We start from the raw sequence: 15,921 nt of genomic DNA on the forward strand, positions 1-15,921 counted from the left end.
GCTTATGCTTCGTGTCGACTTCGTCGGCATTTAGCTACTGAGGGCTTTTGAGCACATACACGTTATACACGTTATACACGCTGTGGTTCTATGGTTCGTCATACACGCTATGCACGTCATACACGTTACACACGCTATACACGTTATACATGTCCGTCCCTGTGGGGTGTTGGCTTTGAGGGAGTTGTCTCTTTTGACCTTGACCTCTTCTCATCCTTCTTCCATTGTCTATAATGGGGGATCGATATCCGCTTCTAAAATTGCTAGAGCTTGCCATTACGGATTTTCACGTTGAGCAAGTGTGGACAGTGAAGCAAGATTAAACAACCTCATCTACCCCCTTCAAGGTGGTGAGGCCTTTGTTCCTCAACCCCGTTGAGCCGATTAGAGGGCTCAAGGGCGAGGAGTGGAGGAGACATGCTTTTGTTGCACCAAGTTTCTTGGTAGTGACAACGTTTTGCAATTTTCATTTGCTGCCTTTGCCGTGATGTCGCGTTATCGCAGGCTCGCTGCCTGGCTTCGGACGACTGTGTTATTGTGCAGTCTCAGTTCACGTAGCGAGGCCTGTCGCCTCTACTACCGCGCATGTCAATGGCATGGTGGTGATGATTGCTAACACTTCTTCCCAGCTCTCAAGCTCGCATGATCAATACAATAGTCCATTTACTTTTCCTAATGCCACTCCTGCAATTGAGTGAACCGATAATGACCGCAGCCTTGCAGCTGCTGCCTAGTGCATGCACGGCTGACGCAACTGCACAGACCCATCTCACCATAATCTCCTTCGATTAAGATGGCTCTTCCATCCTCACACTCATCGATTCACTTACTCACATCAACATAATAATTCACTCCATCCCAGAATGACGCTAATTGACTGTTGTAGCGAACCCTTGCAGATGATCGACTTCCTTGGGCGCCCACCGCATGCGTTTGCCATTCTCTCACATACGTGGGATAGCGAAGAAGTTACCTTCCAGGCTTTCCACCACCATGCCACGCGCGCCGTAGCCAAAGGCTGGACTAAGATCGAGCAGACGTGCCTTGAAGTCCAGCGGTGCGGCTTCAATCATGTTTGGATCGACTCATGCTGTATAGACAAAACCAACAATGCTGAGCTGACCGAGTCTATCAACTCCATGTTTCAGTGGTATAGCGATGCTGCCCTCTGTGTAGTCTACCTATCCGATTACGATAATTCCGCCTCCTCGAGCGACCGGAACGCAATGTTGCGCGGTGCCCGCTGGTTTAAGCGCGGATGGACACTGCAGGAAATTGTAGCGTCGCGAACCGTACACTTTTACGGCCATGCCTGGCGCTGCTTCGGCACGCAAGAAACACTACGAGACGAGCTGGCGTCCATTACGGGCATCGACGCAGGCTTTCTTTCGCCGCCTCCGCAGCCAGGGGCTTTGGAAATCCGTGACCTCCTCGATGCTTTACCAGTTGGTCGACGCATGGCGTGGGCTGCAGGCCGACAGACTACCAAACCCGAAGACATGGCGTACTGTTTGATCGGGCTGTTCGACGTCAGCATGCCCATGCTATATGGCGAGGGTGCTGAGAAGGCATTTTTTCGTCTACAAGAAGAGATCATTCATAACAGCAACGATCTCAGCCTCTTCGCGTGGACGGCAGCTAACGGATCATCCACGTATCGCGGCATACTGGCTCGCAGCCCGGATGAGTTCGCGAGCCTCGGCAATCTTGTGCTCGAGCAGGACCTCAGGTTCAACCCAGACTATTCCATGTCGAATAAAGGCCTGCGGATTGACACCTTGTTGAAACCCACTCAAGACTCAGAAGACGTCATCATGCCGCTACATTGTTACACTGCTGAAGTCCAAGGAAAGAGAAAAGTATACCTTGGAGTAATTCTTAAATATGAAGGCGCCAGCTCGTACGTCCGCGCAAGACCTTAGATACTTGGCGAATTGATAACGCCGACTTCCACCGCGGGTGGAAATAGCATTTTCGTCGCCAGAAATGTACGGAAGACGGTCGCCACAGGTACACTCAACGGCGCCAGCAGGACTCCTAATGCCTTTTACTTCACGATCCCAAGCATCAACGCTCCGATCCGGTCCAGGCCCCACAAGACAGTTAAACTACTGGAGGTCGAGCCTAGGGAGCTCTGGGATGCTCAGAACAATGTCTTTCTTACGCGTGGTTTGCGGAACTTCACCGCATTTCTCAGGTTCCACGTGATCTCCAAGGTAAGTTACTACGACTACTGGGTCTATTCCAGCCTGTTCTGACCTCAACATTTGAGTATGCAGGCTATTCTTCTTCCACGAAGTGGAACTGTGGCCAACGTAAGTTCAGACTGCACGGGTCAGGTCGTGTTGACATGTGGCTTTGCTGAGAATGTCTCCCCGTGGGTCTTGTTGGACGATCAATATGGCGAGCTGTTTCGGGCCACATTGCACAAGGACTTTCAGACAATGGGCAAGATTGGTGCAAAAGGACCAAGCTTGAAAAATCGGAGCCAAACTGTGGATGCGGCTAACTCTGCTGGTGCAAGGTCAAGACTTGCGAAGGTCCATCTGCGGTGTGATCAGGCTGTTCACAACAAACAAGTGACTTTGAGGTTAGACCTCGAATTCCACTAATGCTACGCCGCCTTCGGTTTGCTGTTTCACTGAACGGTCCTATAAGTAGGTAACATTTGTAAGGTGCTGAAGCCGTGATGGGTATTCCTTAGCCTGTGGTCTTCGGTACTAATGGTTAAAGGATAGCTGAATGGTGGCTGAATAATCCCGCAACTGAGAAGGAACCTCGCATAAAAAGCTCTTTCCGGTTCTTCTTCAAAGTCCGTCGAATCTATTACTGTCTACCTTGCACCTATTGTTGAACCATCGCACCTCACAACATCCTTCATTGTTAACCGAAAAATACGCTGCACCGGTGACTCTAGGTATGCTGGTCAGATGAATTCAAAGTGCTCAACCTTACTGTCTACATCTATTGAGATAAGCGTACTGCCTATTTGGCTATGAAGATCAATCACACCCATTGAAACGTGCTGCGTTGAAGCTTATTCATTAGCAATTCGTTACGCGTGTTCTGACATGGCAAAGCTATGCCAAATTTGTTAGGTGGGGTGGTGGGGTACAACAGCCCCTGCTTGCAGTGTGGCGCACACTTCGTTGAGCTCACGTTCGAGGGGAAGCCGGTTTCGCTAAGCACCGTACCATCTCCACCATGTCCCATCCCCCGTCGCACACCGTTGCCCAGCCGCGGTCCGATCTCACGAATCACGTCCTTCATATATTGGCATACATCGCTGTTATAGCATGGGCAGCGACATGCTTACACACGTCTTTCTATTCCAGGTAGCGACCGCTCCGCTCTCGTACCAAGTATTGCATGGGACCGCGTTAGATTGGCTGTCAGCAGCTAGACCTGCAGCATGCCTGCATCCGCGGTACGTCTTGCCTCGAACGATAGATATTACCGCGACTACTCCACAGGCACTAAGCTCGTCGAAGCATATAGGCTGCCATCGGGCGCAGGGCGCAAAACTAAAGTTCGCACGGCTCACTCAGCATGAAGTCCAATATGTCCGTGGACGTACTTCCTCGTTCTCGTCTCAAGAGCTAGATCACTTCTCAGCTGTGCACCTTCGTTCGTCTCTGGCACAAGTAGGGTTACCTCAATATGACGTTACTAGCATCGACACCTCTTCTCATCGTCGTCGGCACTATCGTATTCTACACACTCAGCCGCTTCTTCTTGCGTAAGAACAACCATGATCTTCCGCTCCCACCGGGTCCCAGAGGCATCCCTCTCATTGGCAACATCAATGACTTACCGAAGCCTGGAATTCTCGAGTGCCATCATTGGCTCAAGCATAAAGACGTCTATGGTCCCATAAGCTCGGTGACGGTTCTGGGACAAACGTTCGTGATCGTCAACGATGCGAACATAGCAGTAGAACTGCTAAGCAATCGGGCGGCGATCTATTCAGGGAGGCCACATATGGTGTTCAGTGGAGACATGTACGCTTCTACGCCTATTCCAAGCGATCGAGATGACTGACGAAGAAGCAGGATTGGCTGGACGAAGACGTTGGCGATGCATCAGCCCGATCAGAACTTCAAACACCATCGTCGCAATATCGCAAAAGTAGCCAGCTCCAGCACGTCTCTTGCGATCTTTGATCGCGTCCAGAACGAAGAAGCTGCACATTTCCTCCTGAATGTTATGGAATCTCCCAACGATCTGTTTGAACACATCAGGAAAGAAGCAGGCGCTGTCATCTTGAGAATCACGTACGGCTATACGCCTAACGCGAAGGGACCGGATCCGCTCGTAGATGTAGCAGGGCAGGCAATGGCCGAGTTTGCTGACGCAAGTGTGCCTGGAAAGTGGCCTGTCGACGTCATGCCGTTCTGTAAGTTTGCCTTTGTATCATCAGGCTACGATGTATGCAGGAACGCACGCTAACTTCGCAAAGTACGTTTCCTTCCAGACTGGTGTCCAGGTACCGGCTTCAAGGGTACAGCTCGGCAGATGGCAAAGACCTTGATACGCACGGCCGAAGAGCCCTACGCTTTCGTCAAGTCGCAGATGCAGGACAAGAAAGCGAAGACATCCTTCCTCTCTCAAGCCATCGAATCTCTCGGCTCAGACGCGTCCATGGAGTACATCAATAAATGGTCCGCTGCATCTATGTACCTTGGCGGCGCGGACACCACTGTATCGTCTTTGATGACGTTCTTTCTAGCCATGGCCGTCTTCCCAGAAGTCCAGAAGAAAGCTCAAGAGGAGCTGGACCGTGTGATTGGCGGAGATCGACTCCCGATCACTAGCGATAAAGCAAGCTTGCCGTATATTGAGGCCGTAGTGAAGGAAACGCATCGATGGCATCCTGTGGGGCCCATGTCGATACCTCATTCCTGCACGCAGGAGGATAACATCAATGGGTATAGGATACCGAAAGGAGCGATGATCTTGCCTAACAACTGGTACGTATGATCGTGCGAGAAGCAGACGTATTCGTGGCTGACAGCATGTAGGTGGTTCACACACGACCCAGCCGTCTACCCCGATCCTATGGTCTTTCGCCCCGAACGCTACATAGCGACGCCAACCCATACCGCGGAGCCTGATCCGCGCACATGGACATTCGGGTACGGGCGTCGCGTTTGCCCCGGACGCTATGTTGCAGACAACGCTCTTTTTGCGACAATCGCGCAGTCGCTGGCTGTCTTCAATGTCGAGAAGCCTGTCGAGAATGGAAAGGTTGTAGAGCCTAGGGTTGAGTTCGAGCCCGGCGTGATAAGCCATCCAAAGCCGTATCGTGTGAACATCGTACCGAGGAGTGAGAAATGCAGAGAGTTGGTCAAGCAAGCGGAGGAGGTGTACCCATGGGGCGAAAGTGATGCTGAGACTTTGAGGGATCTGAGCTAGATGCGAATAGTCGAAGTGGTACAACGCCTTCCGAGGTGGAGAACTAAGTTCAACATGTACTCATCGCGCGTGTCCGGAAAGTCGCGTCTAAGCAGACAAACTTGGCTGTTCACGCGTAATCATTCGATGTCGCCTAGGTATGCACTACTGCTGTAAATGATTCCACGTATAAGATACTTGTAGTGTAGTAATCAATGCAAGCCAAGAATGATGGGAATTGATTCTGGGTACGGCATATGAAGTTGTCGCGACTGCCATTCGGGAAGTGGAGGACGGTCTATCCTCCTTTGGACAAGCGTTCCCGAACTCGAGCCGCAACCCAGGTTAATCGAACGCGTGCATGCACGCGGTCGTCACCGACAGAAAAAGAGGCTGGCAGCTACCCCGGCTTTTCACGCATTTACCCCAGTAAATTCCCCGCATACAGTGCAGATCTCCAACGAAGATACCAGAAAATTGACCGAGGCCATGCTTTTCAATTGCCGCATGACGTCCCAGTCAAGATCTCCGTTGCCGGCGACGCCCATAAACAACGCGCAGACTGCCTTTATGGTGTGGCAGCAACGATCGAACGCCCACGATGTTACCCTCAATCAAGCGCTCTCTTGCTGTTGCAGCTCTCGGTGCTTTTCTAAAGGCCGAGGCTGCTCACATCTCCTCCAGGACAAAACCAATTGCGATTCCAAAGTCTGCACCCAACGATGCCGGTGTTCCCTTGGACTCTTTCGTCTCGTATTCCTTTGAGTTCTCGTCATGGCCGGATTTTGCTGGTATGTCTCCTACAAAATGCAAAATCGTCACGACAGCTTGACTGACGACCATTGCTTCTAGGCAATTTGTCGCATCCCAATGCCTTCTCATACAACCTCATGAGCAACCTTGGCAAGTTGCAAGGCTCAATGCCGATTGCTCGCGTCGGCGGCAACACACAGTAAGACGTCCCCTTCATCCCGATTCTAGATACATGTAGCTTACTCAAGAATTAGGGATATCGCCATCTTCGATGAATCGCTCGAGACCAGCATCGTCGGCATCATTCGCCCAAACATCTCCGCCGACTACCCGACCATCATCACCATTGGCCCGTCCTACTTCGAGTCCTACAAAACCATGCCTGAGGGCACGCGATTTGTTCACGGCTTCAACATGGGCGCCAACTCCAGCGCTGCAAGGATCGCGACATGGGCATCCGTTTCGCACGCCTGCAAAGCCATAGGAAGCAACCTGCTGTTTTGGGAGTACGGCAACGAGCCCGATCTCTTCACTGCTTCTGGATACCGAAACGACAGCTGGGCCGAGGCAGACTATGTATCTGAGTGGCTGAATGGCACGACTGCCATTGAAGAAGCCACCAAAGCAGCATGCCCAGACCTCTCTGGCACCAAGTTCATGGCACCGAGCTTTGCAGGCATCGGAGTCAACGACTACTTCAGGTTGGACCCCGTCGAAGTCTTCAAGCAGGGATTGGACGAGAAGCAGAACATCGGCCTGATCGCTTCGCACAACTACATGGGTGTCTCTACAAATCCCGGCATCACACTACAAGGCACGTTGATGAACCACAGCAGCGTCCTCGCCAAGGCAGACGAACAGATTGGTGTGAAAGACGGCATCAAGGCACTGGGAGACGCACTGGCTCCAAACGTCCCCTTCGTCATGGGCGAACACAACTCGCTCGCCCGACAGGGGCGACCTGGTCTGAGTAACAGCTTCGGTGCTGCGTTGTGGGGTGTAGACTGGAACACCTATCTGGCGTCGCAGAACCTTACCCGCTCTCACATGCATCAAGGAACAAACTACCGGTAAGTGACGATTCCTCCAGCATGAAACCGTTCGTAAGCTGACAGAATCCCAAAGCTACCAATCCTGGCAACCAATCGAAACGAACCTCACAGCAAGAGGCACCAAGCCGCCATACTACGGCAACGTCGCCGTCGCAGCTTTCATGCACAAACCCTCATCCGAGTCTGAACTCAAGATCTCTTCGCTGCCCTCATCTTCCATCTACGCAACCCAATACGCTGCTCACGTCGACGACACGCTCGCACGCATTCTCCTCGTAGATCTACACACATACAACACGACCGCCGATAACAACTACACCACACCATTCGCGCGCCCAGTAGAGAAGTACTCTTTCCAGCTACCGAGCGACTGCAAAGGCGAGGCGCAAGTGCAGAGGTTGTTGGCGAACGGAAGTGATGCTATTACGGGTATTACTTGGGATGGGTATAGTTATAACTATGAGCTTGATGAAGGAAAGCCTGTGCGCATGGACAATGCGACGTGCGGGGAGAGTGTAAAGGTGGATGGGAAGGGTATGATTAGTGTGGAGGTGCCGTGGAGTAGTGCTGCGATTGTTAGTCTGGACTGCTGAGATGTGTCGCGTGCTTCGAGTAGTCGAGAATGACCAATGAACATGATACACTTCTTAACCCGTGGTGATATAATTCCTGATAATTCCTGATGATGTTTGATATGGACTCCAAATGGTGAGCTAACCCCTGCAGTTGAACTCGGCAACGACCTCACATCCACAACCGGGGTTCGGCTGTGCGGGTTGGACCCAGGCACATGGATTGTCGCAATAACAAACCGGTGGACTAACAAACATTAGTATCCCAAGACGACGAATAGCGAATGTACTTACAACATCTCCGCAGGCGTAGCCCTAATCCTCTCCGCCTCCTCCACAAAATCCCTCCTCCCCCCATGCTTAAACTCCCTCCAAACACTCTCCCACTCCCACCTCGTACTATTCTTCACATCCCCACTCACACTCACCATCGGCACATTTCCGCATTCCCCATACCCCAGCGCAAACTTCTCATACAACAGCGTGAGAAACGCGTCCACCCACACTTTCTGACACAGAATAACAACCGGATCGAGCTTGAACTGCGTGACGGAATGTAGTCCGTCGCCGCAGAATTGAAAAGGAAGGGGGGCTTGGAAGTGCAGGTCGAGGTAGTTGACGGTATTAATGTCCGTCAAGATACGCAGGCTGTTGGCTTTCGCAGCGGGAAGTGGCGCGAATGCTAATTCAGCGGTGGTTTTATACCCGAGCAGACGGAGGTATGCGCGGTCGCTGAAGTTCAGCGAGACCCGACGGAGTGTGTTGAATGGAAGGGCGGAGAGATGGGGGATTGTGCGGGTTAGCGTTGCTATGTTGCCGAAGTTTTTGGTTGTGCTTTCCCAGATTGTCTTGCGGGCTTCGAGGCTGAAGGTTTTGCTGACGAGGAGGAGGGTCTTGATCCATTGGGTGGAGGAGCGGGTTGAGCCGTAGGGTCGGCTGGATTGGGGGTGCTGGCAGGATACTTTGTCTCGGAGTCGCGGCGCGTTGATGGAGAGGCCGCGTGGCCAGGTGTTGGGGTTTGGTTGTGCGTCTTCTGGAGATGTGGGAAGTGGTGTGTTGTTTTGATCGTGTTGTGATGCAGGTGTTGTATCATGTGCATAGAGGCCAGCGTTCCGAGGTGTTTCTGAACTTTGAGCAACTCGATAATCAGGCCATAATACCGGCCCTATCGATGCTTCAAAGACCATAAACTGCAGTTCACGCGGAAGATCCATAAATCGAAACGACGTGTGGTAACGATCGAACCACTCATTAAATAGGCCACGGTGCGTGATGTCCCCACCGTATCGCTTTATCAGCCACGATCTAGCAGATATGAACATGTCCTCAGCCATCCCAAGGGTCTGAATATCGAGCTCTGGCTCCTCGTTGCTGGACCTCCATCGCGTAACTATGTCATGCCTGGCCGCGCTCCCGTCTGGCCCTGTTTCGAAAATGGTGAAGTTTTGAACAACACGTTTAGCATGGTGAACAGGACGAATACCAGCGCGTCGCTCGATTCGAACGCCTTGTGTATTCGTGTAGAAGTTGAAACTATTCCGGCGCTCTTCATTCAGCATGAGTCTTAGTTTTGGTAGTGCATATGGTATGCTCTTTAGCTGTTCCTGCTTCTCAAGTTAGTCTTGTTTTGTAGAAAGACCGAACGCGCGATAGCTTACTTGTACAGGTCTCGGCGGTGTAGTACTGGGAGGAACCCGGGTTCTGTCGACTACCAATTGACTGGCGTGATTGGGGCTCTGCCAATATGGCGCGTGGACGGACCACGCGTCAGACATTCTCTAAGTGTCTGATGATGAGTGTATGCTTTGGGTATCAAGAAAAGATGGTAATGCGCATCGTATACATCCTCATCTATGGGTGGAGTGGCGGTGTGGTGGCGTCCTTTCTGTAGGTAGTGACGGGTCATGATCCACCCTGCGCTTTGACCACGCCCCGCACATCCCGCACCGCGACTTCGTAGTGGGCACGCTACCGCGATGGTGTTGTACCGGAAGGGATGGACCGCGCAGGCAAAGAGACAGTGAGTGTACTAGCCATCACAACAAAAGACCTTACTAGTGAGTAACAGCATTAACACTAGATCTTGTAATTTGCTTGTTTGATCCTAATGGAGTCTCCAGACCCGTTCGGGTTTTTACATACATGAGGTGCGTGCATCACATCTCGTGATCGATGTGATTGACCGCGTGCCGAAAGACCTCGGTTTGCTATCGCCTCAAGTACGTAGGAGGGATCTGTGGCAGAACATGCCGCCAGCAAAGCATATGCCAAGGCGGTAACGGTGCTTCGGTCTGGAATCCTAACGGATTGTGTCTGCTCCACCGTGTGCCCCAATCCTTCGCCCACTTCCATTGATTATTATGACCTGAGAGAGTTCCTGATCTCTCAAGTAGTTCCTGAACCTCGCTGTCGAGATCGAACGGCGAGTGCAATGTGAAGTTACACCTGACTGGAGCACTATCCGTGGAAAGCGTACGAATCATCTCAGGCAGCCCGCTGAAGGCAAAAGCCTGGTGAAGGCGCCTATTCAGCCACGAAGGACTGAACGCGAATACATCGAGGGAGTAACATATTTCCAGTGCAGCTTGCCATGCGGCATCCCGCTGCACGATTCGGAACACGTTAGCTGTGTGGTTTGGAATGGGGTCTCCATCTAGTACAAGCGTATGCGAACCTTCCGGCATCCCGAGAGATTGTAAAGCCATTACTTCAGTCACCCATTTTCCTATCGACTTTGTGACGTTATAAGCGCGCAAACGGTCGCCCCGAAAGTCGCTGCTGTCCTGGTCACTTTTTGCGGCTGTGATGTACTTCCGGATGTCGTATTGACCGCGGCGAGAAACCAGGAACACGGCTTTCCATAGGTCTACGTGGCGTTCAATCCGGAGTGATCTGTTTTCTTGGCATATGGGAATGAAACCTCGACTGTGGCATTCGGGTTGTGCTACCGATACGTTGTTTTCCTTAAGGATAATTTTGCGGACGAAAGATCGGATATTCTTGGTGCAGGAAGCGAGGAACTGCAGTGCCACAGCAGCTGCTGAGTAGTTATAGCACGTGTTCTCGTGAGGTCGCTCAGTCTCCAAGAAGCTGGGCAGCATATCTGACAAGCGCTCGAGCTCAGCATGATCGAGAATGCGCCAGGGCTGGAGATCTGCGTCCCTTAGTCGCAACAGATCGTGACATCCTCTCAGGGGCCAGCGCGCAACTCTGTCCGGTAATTCCTTGACAGTCTCCGCGTAGTCAGGGCATTCGGACATCAACTCCAGCATGTGTTCCACACAGTCGTCCCAGCTGGATCTGGCTTCACCATAGCTATCTTTGTATTCTCCGTGATTGTAAAAATGTCCCCTGCGCACCCATCCGTCGATGACTCCGGCGAATTGTGGGTAGCTCTTGGCGGCCGCCTGTGCCATCGGTCGCGTAAAGAGTTTGGACTTCGAAAGTAACTGCTCGAGCAAGACTTGCTTGGAATATCTGAGCATCAAGGCGACATGATGTTGAAGGCCGGCTTTCTCATATGTAGAGGTGGAATTGGTGGAAGAGAAGGTAAGTGCATTCAACTGGAAAGGTAGCCCTTCTAATTCGGAGGCGGCTTGTTTGCAAGTAAACGCCAACGCATAACATACAGGCTCCCCATTCGTTTGCATGAACCTTCGGGTTTCTGAATCGAAGATATAGCCGCCATCGCAGCGGATGTAGTAGTCGTAAATGATATCTCGAAGCTCGCGTGGCAGTCGAAAGATGTGGGGAAGGTTGGACGCAGATGGAGAAGTCGACTTATGGGGAGTAGATGGCCATCGCTTACAGCGCATATGCCACTCGTATGCGACATGTTTAACAAAATTAGTATAATCAGTCTGAGAGTGTAAAGTTTCGCGAAAAAGCCTTGGGTGTGTGTCGTGATATTAGCGTCGGCTGCTGCCTAAATGTACCTCGCGTGATGCTAGGACGCCTTATATGACGAAGTGTACTTCCGAATGTCGCGCCTAAACCTTTTGGGGTACAGGTAAAGAGTAATGTAGCTACGAATGCGTGTCAATCCACAGCGCGACTGCCATGTTCGTCTAGATCGCCTGCTATGTCTTCAAAGGCGGTCTCTTGTTGCTTCGATGGGGACAGATAGGCTTTGTAATATTGACTCCTCAAGAAGCATGCGCTGTGATTTCAGACCACTAAATGAGAGAGATTCCAAGGTTGGTGAAGGCGCGACGCGTGTGTCATGTCAGGTGCTAGCGCGACGTTGCCCGCGGGCGGATCGCGTCCCCGAGCGTTCGTCAGCCTTCCGGAATGTTCTACGTCATCTTCTTATCTACCACAGCATCCCGAACAACGCCTTCACATATCCACGAAGCGTAATACTACCCAGGCACTGCCATAGCCGTCTACAAATCTCCTTCAATATGGACGTCGAACTGTATGTGTATGACCTTTCTCAAGTAAGTGGCTAGAGCAGACGCACATGCGCCATCTTTCGCGACGCTTTGTAGACGTGTTCAGAGCTGACGGCATCTAGGGTCTTGCGCGAAGCATGTCGCGACAATTCTTGGGCATTCAGGTAAGCCATATATCTTCCAATACTGGGTGCATCCGCTGACACATCCTTCCGAACAGATCGATGCCGTATATCACACCTCAATCGTACTCGACGGCATAGAATACTACTATGGATCAGGCGTGCAAACATGTCGGGCGGGCACCACTCACCATGGCCGACCGATGGAAGTAATCAAGCTGGGGCAGACTGCGCTTCCAATGGAGGTCATATTAGAGTACCTCGAGTCTCTCAAGGAAATATATACGGCCGAGGTATGGTCCCGTTTAGCGCTTTTGCGCAGGCTATGCTGACCGTCAACCCAGTCATACGATCTTTTCGCGCACAACTGCAACAACTTCTCCAATGACTTCGCCATGTTCCTTGTCGGCAAAGGAATACCAGACCACATCACTTCCCTCCCGCAGACCGTCCTGAACACGCCGTTCGGACAGATGCTCAAACCGCAAATCGACGCCGCTATGCGACCAATCGTTCAAGCGCCCACACCGCAGCCGGTACAACCGCAAGCTCATTCGAAAGCGTCGAGCGCAAGTACATCCAATGGGGTCTCTTCTGGGGGCAGCGCTTTGGAAATGAACACGGGCAGGGTCAACAACATAACAACACTGAAGGATGTAGACCGCCTTCTCGATCTCGCAAAAGACCGTTGCGCCATCATCTTCTTCACGAGCTCCACATGCGCGCCATGCAAGCTGGTGTACCAACCGTATGACGACCTCGCCGCCGAGACTGGCACCAAGTGTGTCTTCATCAAAATCGACTTCAGCCACGCCGATCGCTCCATCAACGCCCGCTATCCCGACGTTCGCGCGACCCCAACATTTATAACATACCTCAGAGGCGAAAAGCGGGACGAGTGGAGTGGAGCTGATCCCAGGCAACTGCGGAACAACGTGGAGATGCTGGTCAATGCCGCGTTTCCAGCGCACCCACATCTCGAGAAGAGCACACCCATGCTGTTGCGGCAAAGTCAAAGGCCTGTCAAGTTCACCAAGGTGCCGCCACTGGAGAAGCTTGTCGCGAAGATGGGAGATGCAGGAAAAGAGCCAGCTGTCTCGTCAGTGGTATCCTTCATACAGACTCGCGAACAATCTGGGGCCATAGAAGCACCTCTGGGGGATCTGCCGCAGTTCGCAAACTTCCTGAGGAACAGCACCTCAGTACTCCCACCAGAGCTTCTATTCACGGCCCTAGATCTGCTCAGGGTGGCCCTGACCGACGTCCGCGTGGCCGGCTTCTTCGCGGAAGAACACAAGGGAGCAACTGGCACACCGGCCACTATACACCATCTGCTGGACCACGTCGACAAGCTCGGCAGTTCCGCGCCTTACCCTCTTAGACTCACGACACTGCATCTCGCATGCAATCTATTCTCATCGCCACTCTTCATACCACACCTCCTCTCTCCGCCGCTCTCCTCAACGCTCATCTCCGTTCTAACAACCGCGCTCCTCGACGAGAAACACCCCGCGCTCAAAGCCTCGGCTCTCAGCCTAGCCATGAACATGGCATCTTCGAACCATCAAATACGCATGAAGAAGCACAGCGCAAACCCGTCAGCCTCCTTACCTTCCGAGACCGAGTTACCCGAGGCGGAGCAGGGTGAGCTTCTGGCTTCGCTGCTGGAGAACATTGGCACTGAAGACCAATGGAGTGAGAACCAGAAGATGGGTGTTATATGTGTTGGTTGGTTGGTGTATGCAGCGGATATGCAGGGCGAGTTGAGGGATACGTGGAAGGTTATGGATGCGGCGGGTACGATTGGGAGGGTTCAGGCGAAGGCTGGGGAGGATAGCTTGATGGTTAAGGAGGTAAAGGGGTTGTTGGAGGTGTAGTATGTAACAATAAGAGGCACCAACATCGGCTGAATTCCACTTTTTTCCAATAATGCGATGGGGGGTGTTGAAGGTGAATCGCCGACCCTTGTGTCATCACGGATCCATGGTACGCTGGCAATTTCACGTGCGCATTCGTAATGCGCCCACCATAGACTTTTCGGACTCAGACTATTCGCAGTCACATTTACATCGCAACGATCATCGGCCCAGCCTGCTCACCTTTATCATCTATTCCGCTCACTCTCGCCCCTTCGTGCCGACATCATGTGCGACGAAGACTCCAGATACCCTTCGGTTGCAGTCCCGCCAAGTGTCTACAGGGAGCTTGGATCATCGAATCGTGACCAGACGAGATGGACGATGAGACCATTTCAGGTTTCATTATGGACCAAAAACACGGTGCAATCGAAGCATATGCCATGCTGGCAGTGGGGATGCAGTATCGAATCCTTCCTGTTCGTGCGCCTCCCAATTGCGCTCCCAGTCTTGTGCAGTCCAGGTGATATGCTCCTCCAACAGCTTTTCAACGTCATACGAAGGGCCTAATCCGAAGTTGCAACTGACGAGAGCATCCTCTTTCGCCAATTTGTCGATGATACCCGAGAGGCCTTCGTATATGTGTGTGACCTGGAGCCGACGCTCCTGCCAAGATGGTGTTGGCAACATACCACGAGAATAGGCCGTGTCCAGGGCACATTGCCAAGCGATATCTCGTTGTACTACCCGGAATGCGTCGGTCGTGGGTGTATCCGGTGAGGTAGGCTCGCCTTCGAAGACAAGACGAAATGAACCCTCCGGCATCCTGAGATCGGGCAAAGCCAGGGCTTCCGCCATCCAGGAGCCCACCACTTTGGAGATGTGCTTAGAAAGCAAGCGATCATTTCGAATTCTTACCAAGGCCCAAAGATCTAATTCACGATTTTCTCCACAACGCTGGCTTGCTTCTCCATAGTCAAACTTCCGATAAGGCGTTACTGGGAAAGCGTTCCGCCAAAGACTGACAACGCGCTTGACGCGGAGCTTTGGGTTAGACTGACACAGTCTAATAAACCCTCTTCCATGACGATTGGGATATGCCACAGATTCGCGGTCTTCTAGAAGCATTATGCTTCTTATCTCGCTTTGCAGAGCGTCTGGCAGGGTGTAAAGGAAGCGAAGCGCATTTGAAGCCGCAGAGTATGTGAACTTCGTGTTGGTTTCGAAATGATGTCGTTCGAGCTTAAGGTTGATGATGCTTGCTAATCACTCAAGCTCAGTGCGATCAGGAATGACCCAAGGTTTTGGTGACTCATCGTTTACTTCAGTTGCCCGGCAGATGATTTCTGGCACCCGTCGTTTTGGTGCAGCGGGCGCTCTTGCGGCGAACCAATACTGGCTTAGTATTAGATCCAGAATGCGGTTTACGCAAGTAGGAATGAACCAAGGTCTCAACGACGTATAATCCACTTGATCGGGACGATACGTGTCCCACATCCCGGGTACAAAAGACGCTCTTGTAACGAACCGATCATGCTTTGACATCAAATCCAGAATATAGTGTTTGAAGTCCCACCAGACCGAAGGGGCCTCCCCGCAATGAAAGCCCTTTTTGTGAAGGATAGGAACATCACTTCCTGGGGTCCAGCCGTCGAACACCGGCGCAAATTGTGGATACGCTTTGACTGCTAACTCCACCTAAAGTGACAATATACGGAGTCAGTGTATGTCTCACACGCATCTCGTATATGGGGGATCTTACCATGTCGCGGTTGAGA

General features: G+C 52.0%; 4 protein-coding genes across 4 annotated transcripts; all 4 read left to right on the forward strand.

The window, feature by feature from the left end:
• Positions 1 to 1,139: 1,139 nt before the first annotated feature.
• J4E86_002590 (uncharacterized protein) lies at positions 1,140 to 1,922 on the forward strand (the record flags this gene model as incomplete). Its single annotated transcript, XM_051443148.1, has 1 exon — positions 1,140 to 1,922. One exon carries the CDS (start codon positions 1,140 to 1,142, stop codon positions 1,920 to 1,922), a length of 783 nt encoding a protein of 260 aa, XP_051306736.1.
• Positions 1,923 to 4,077: 2,155 nt separating this feature from the next.
• J4E86_002591 (uncharacterized protein) lies at positions 4,078 to 5,415 on the forward strand (the record flags this gene model as incomplete). The annotated part of the gene is made up of 3 exons (XM_051443149.1): positions 4,078 to 4,396; positions 4,460 to 4,970; positions 5,022 to 5,415. The coding sequence occupies 3 exons, from the start codon at positions 4,078 to 4,080 to the stop codon at positions 5,413 to 5,415; spliced, it is 1,224 nt and encodes a 407-aa protein (XP_051306737.1).
• A 580-nt stretch (positions 5,416 to 5,995) lies between these two features.
• J4E86_002592 (uncharacterized protein) lies at positions 5,996 to 7,792 on the forward strand (the record flags this gene model as incomplete). The annotated part of the gene is made up of 4 exons (XM_051443150.1): positions 5,996 to 6,185; positions 6,247 to 6,346; positions 6,402 to 7,217; positions 7,273 to 7,792. The coding sequence occupies 4 exons, from the start codon at positions 5,996 to 5,998 to the stop codon at positions 7,790 to 7,792; spliced, it is 1,626 nt and encodes a 541-aa protein (XP_051306738.1).
• A 4,510-nt stretch (positions 7,793 to 12,302) lies between these two features.
• J4E86_002593 (uncharacterized protein) lies at positions 12,303 to 14,164 on the forward strand (the record flags this gene model as incomplete). The annotated part of the gene is made up of 3 exons (XM_051443151.1): positions 12,303 to 12,329; positions 12,386 to 12,580; positions 12,632 to 14,164. The coding sequence occupies 3 exons, from the start codon at positions 12,303 to 12,305 to the stop codon at positions 14,162 to 14,164; spliced, it is 1,755 nt and encodes a 584-aa protein (XP_051306739.1).
• Positions 14,165 to 15,921: the final 1,757 nt, after the last annotated feature.

Source organism: Alternaria arbusti, assembly GCF_024043155.1.
Source record: "Alternaria arbusti strain BMP 1465 chromosome Unknown scaffold_2, whole genome shotgun sequence".
NCBI lineage: Eukaryota > Fungi > Ascomycota > Dothideomycetes > Pleosporales > Pleosporaceae > Alternaria > Alternaria arbusti.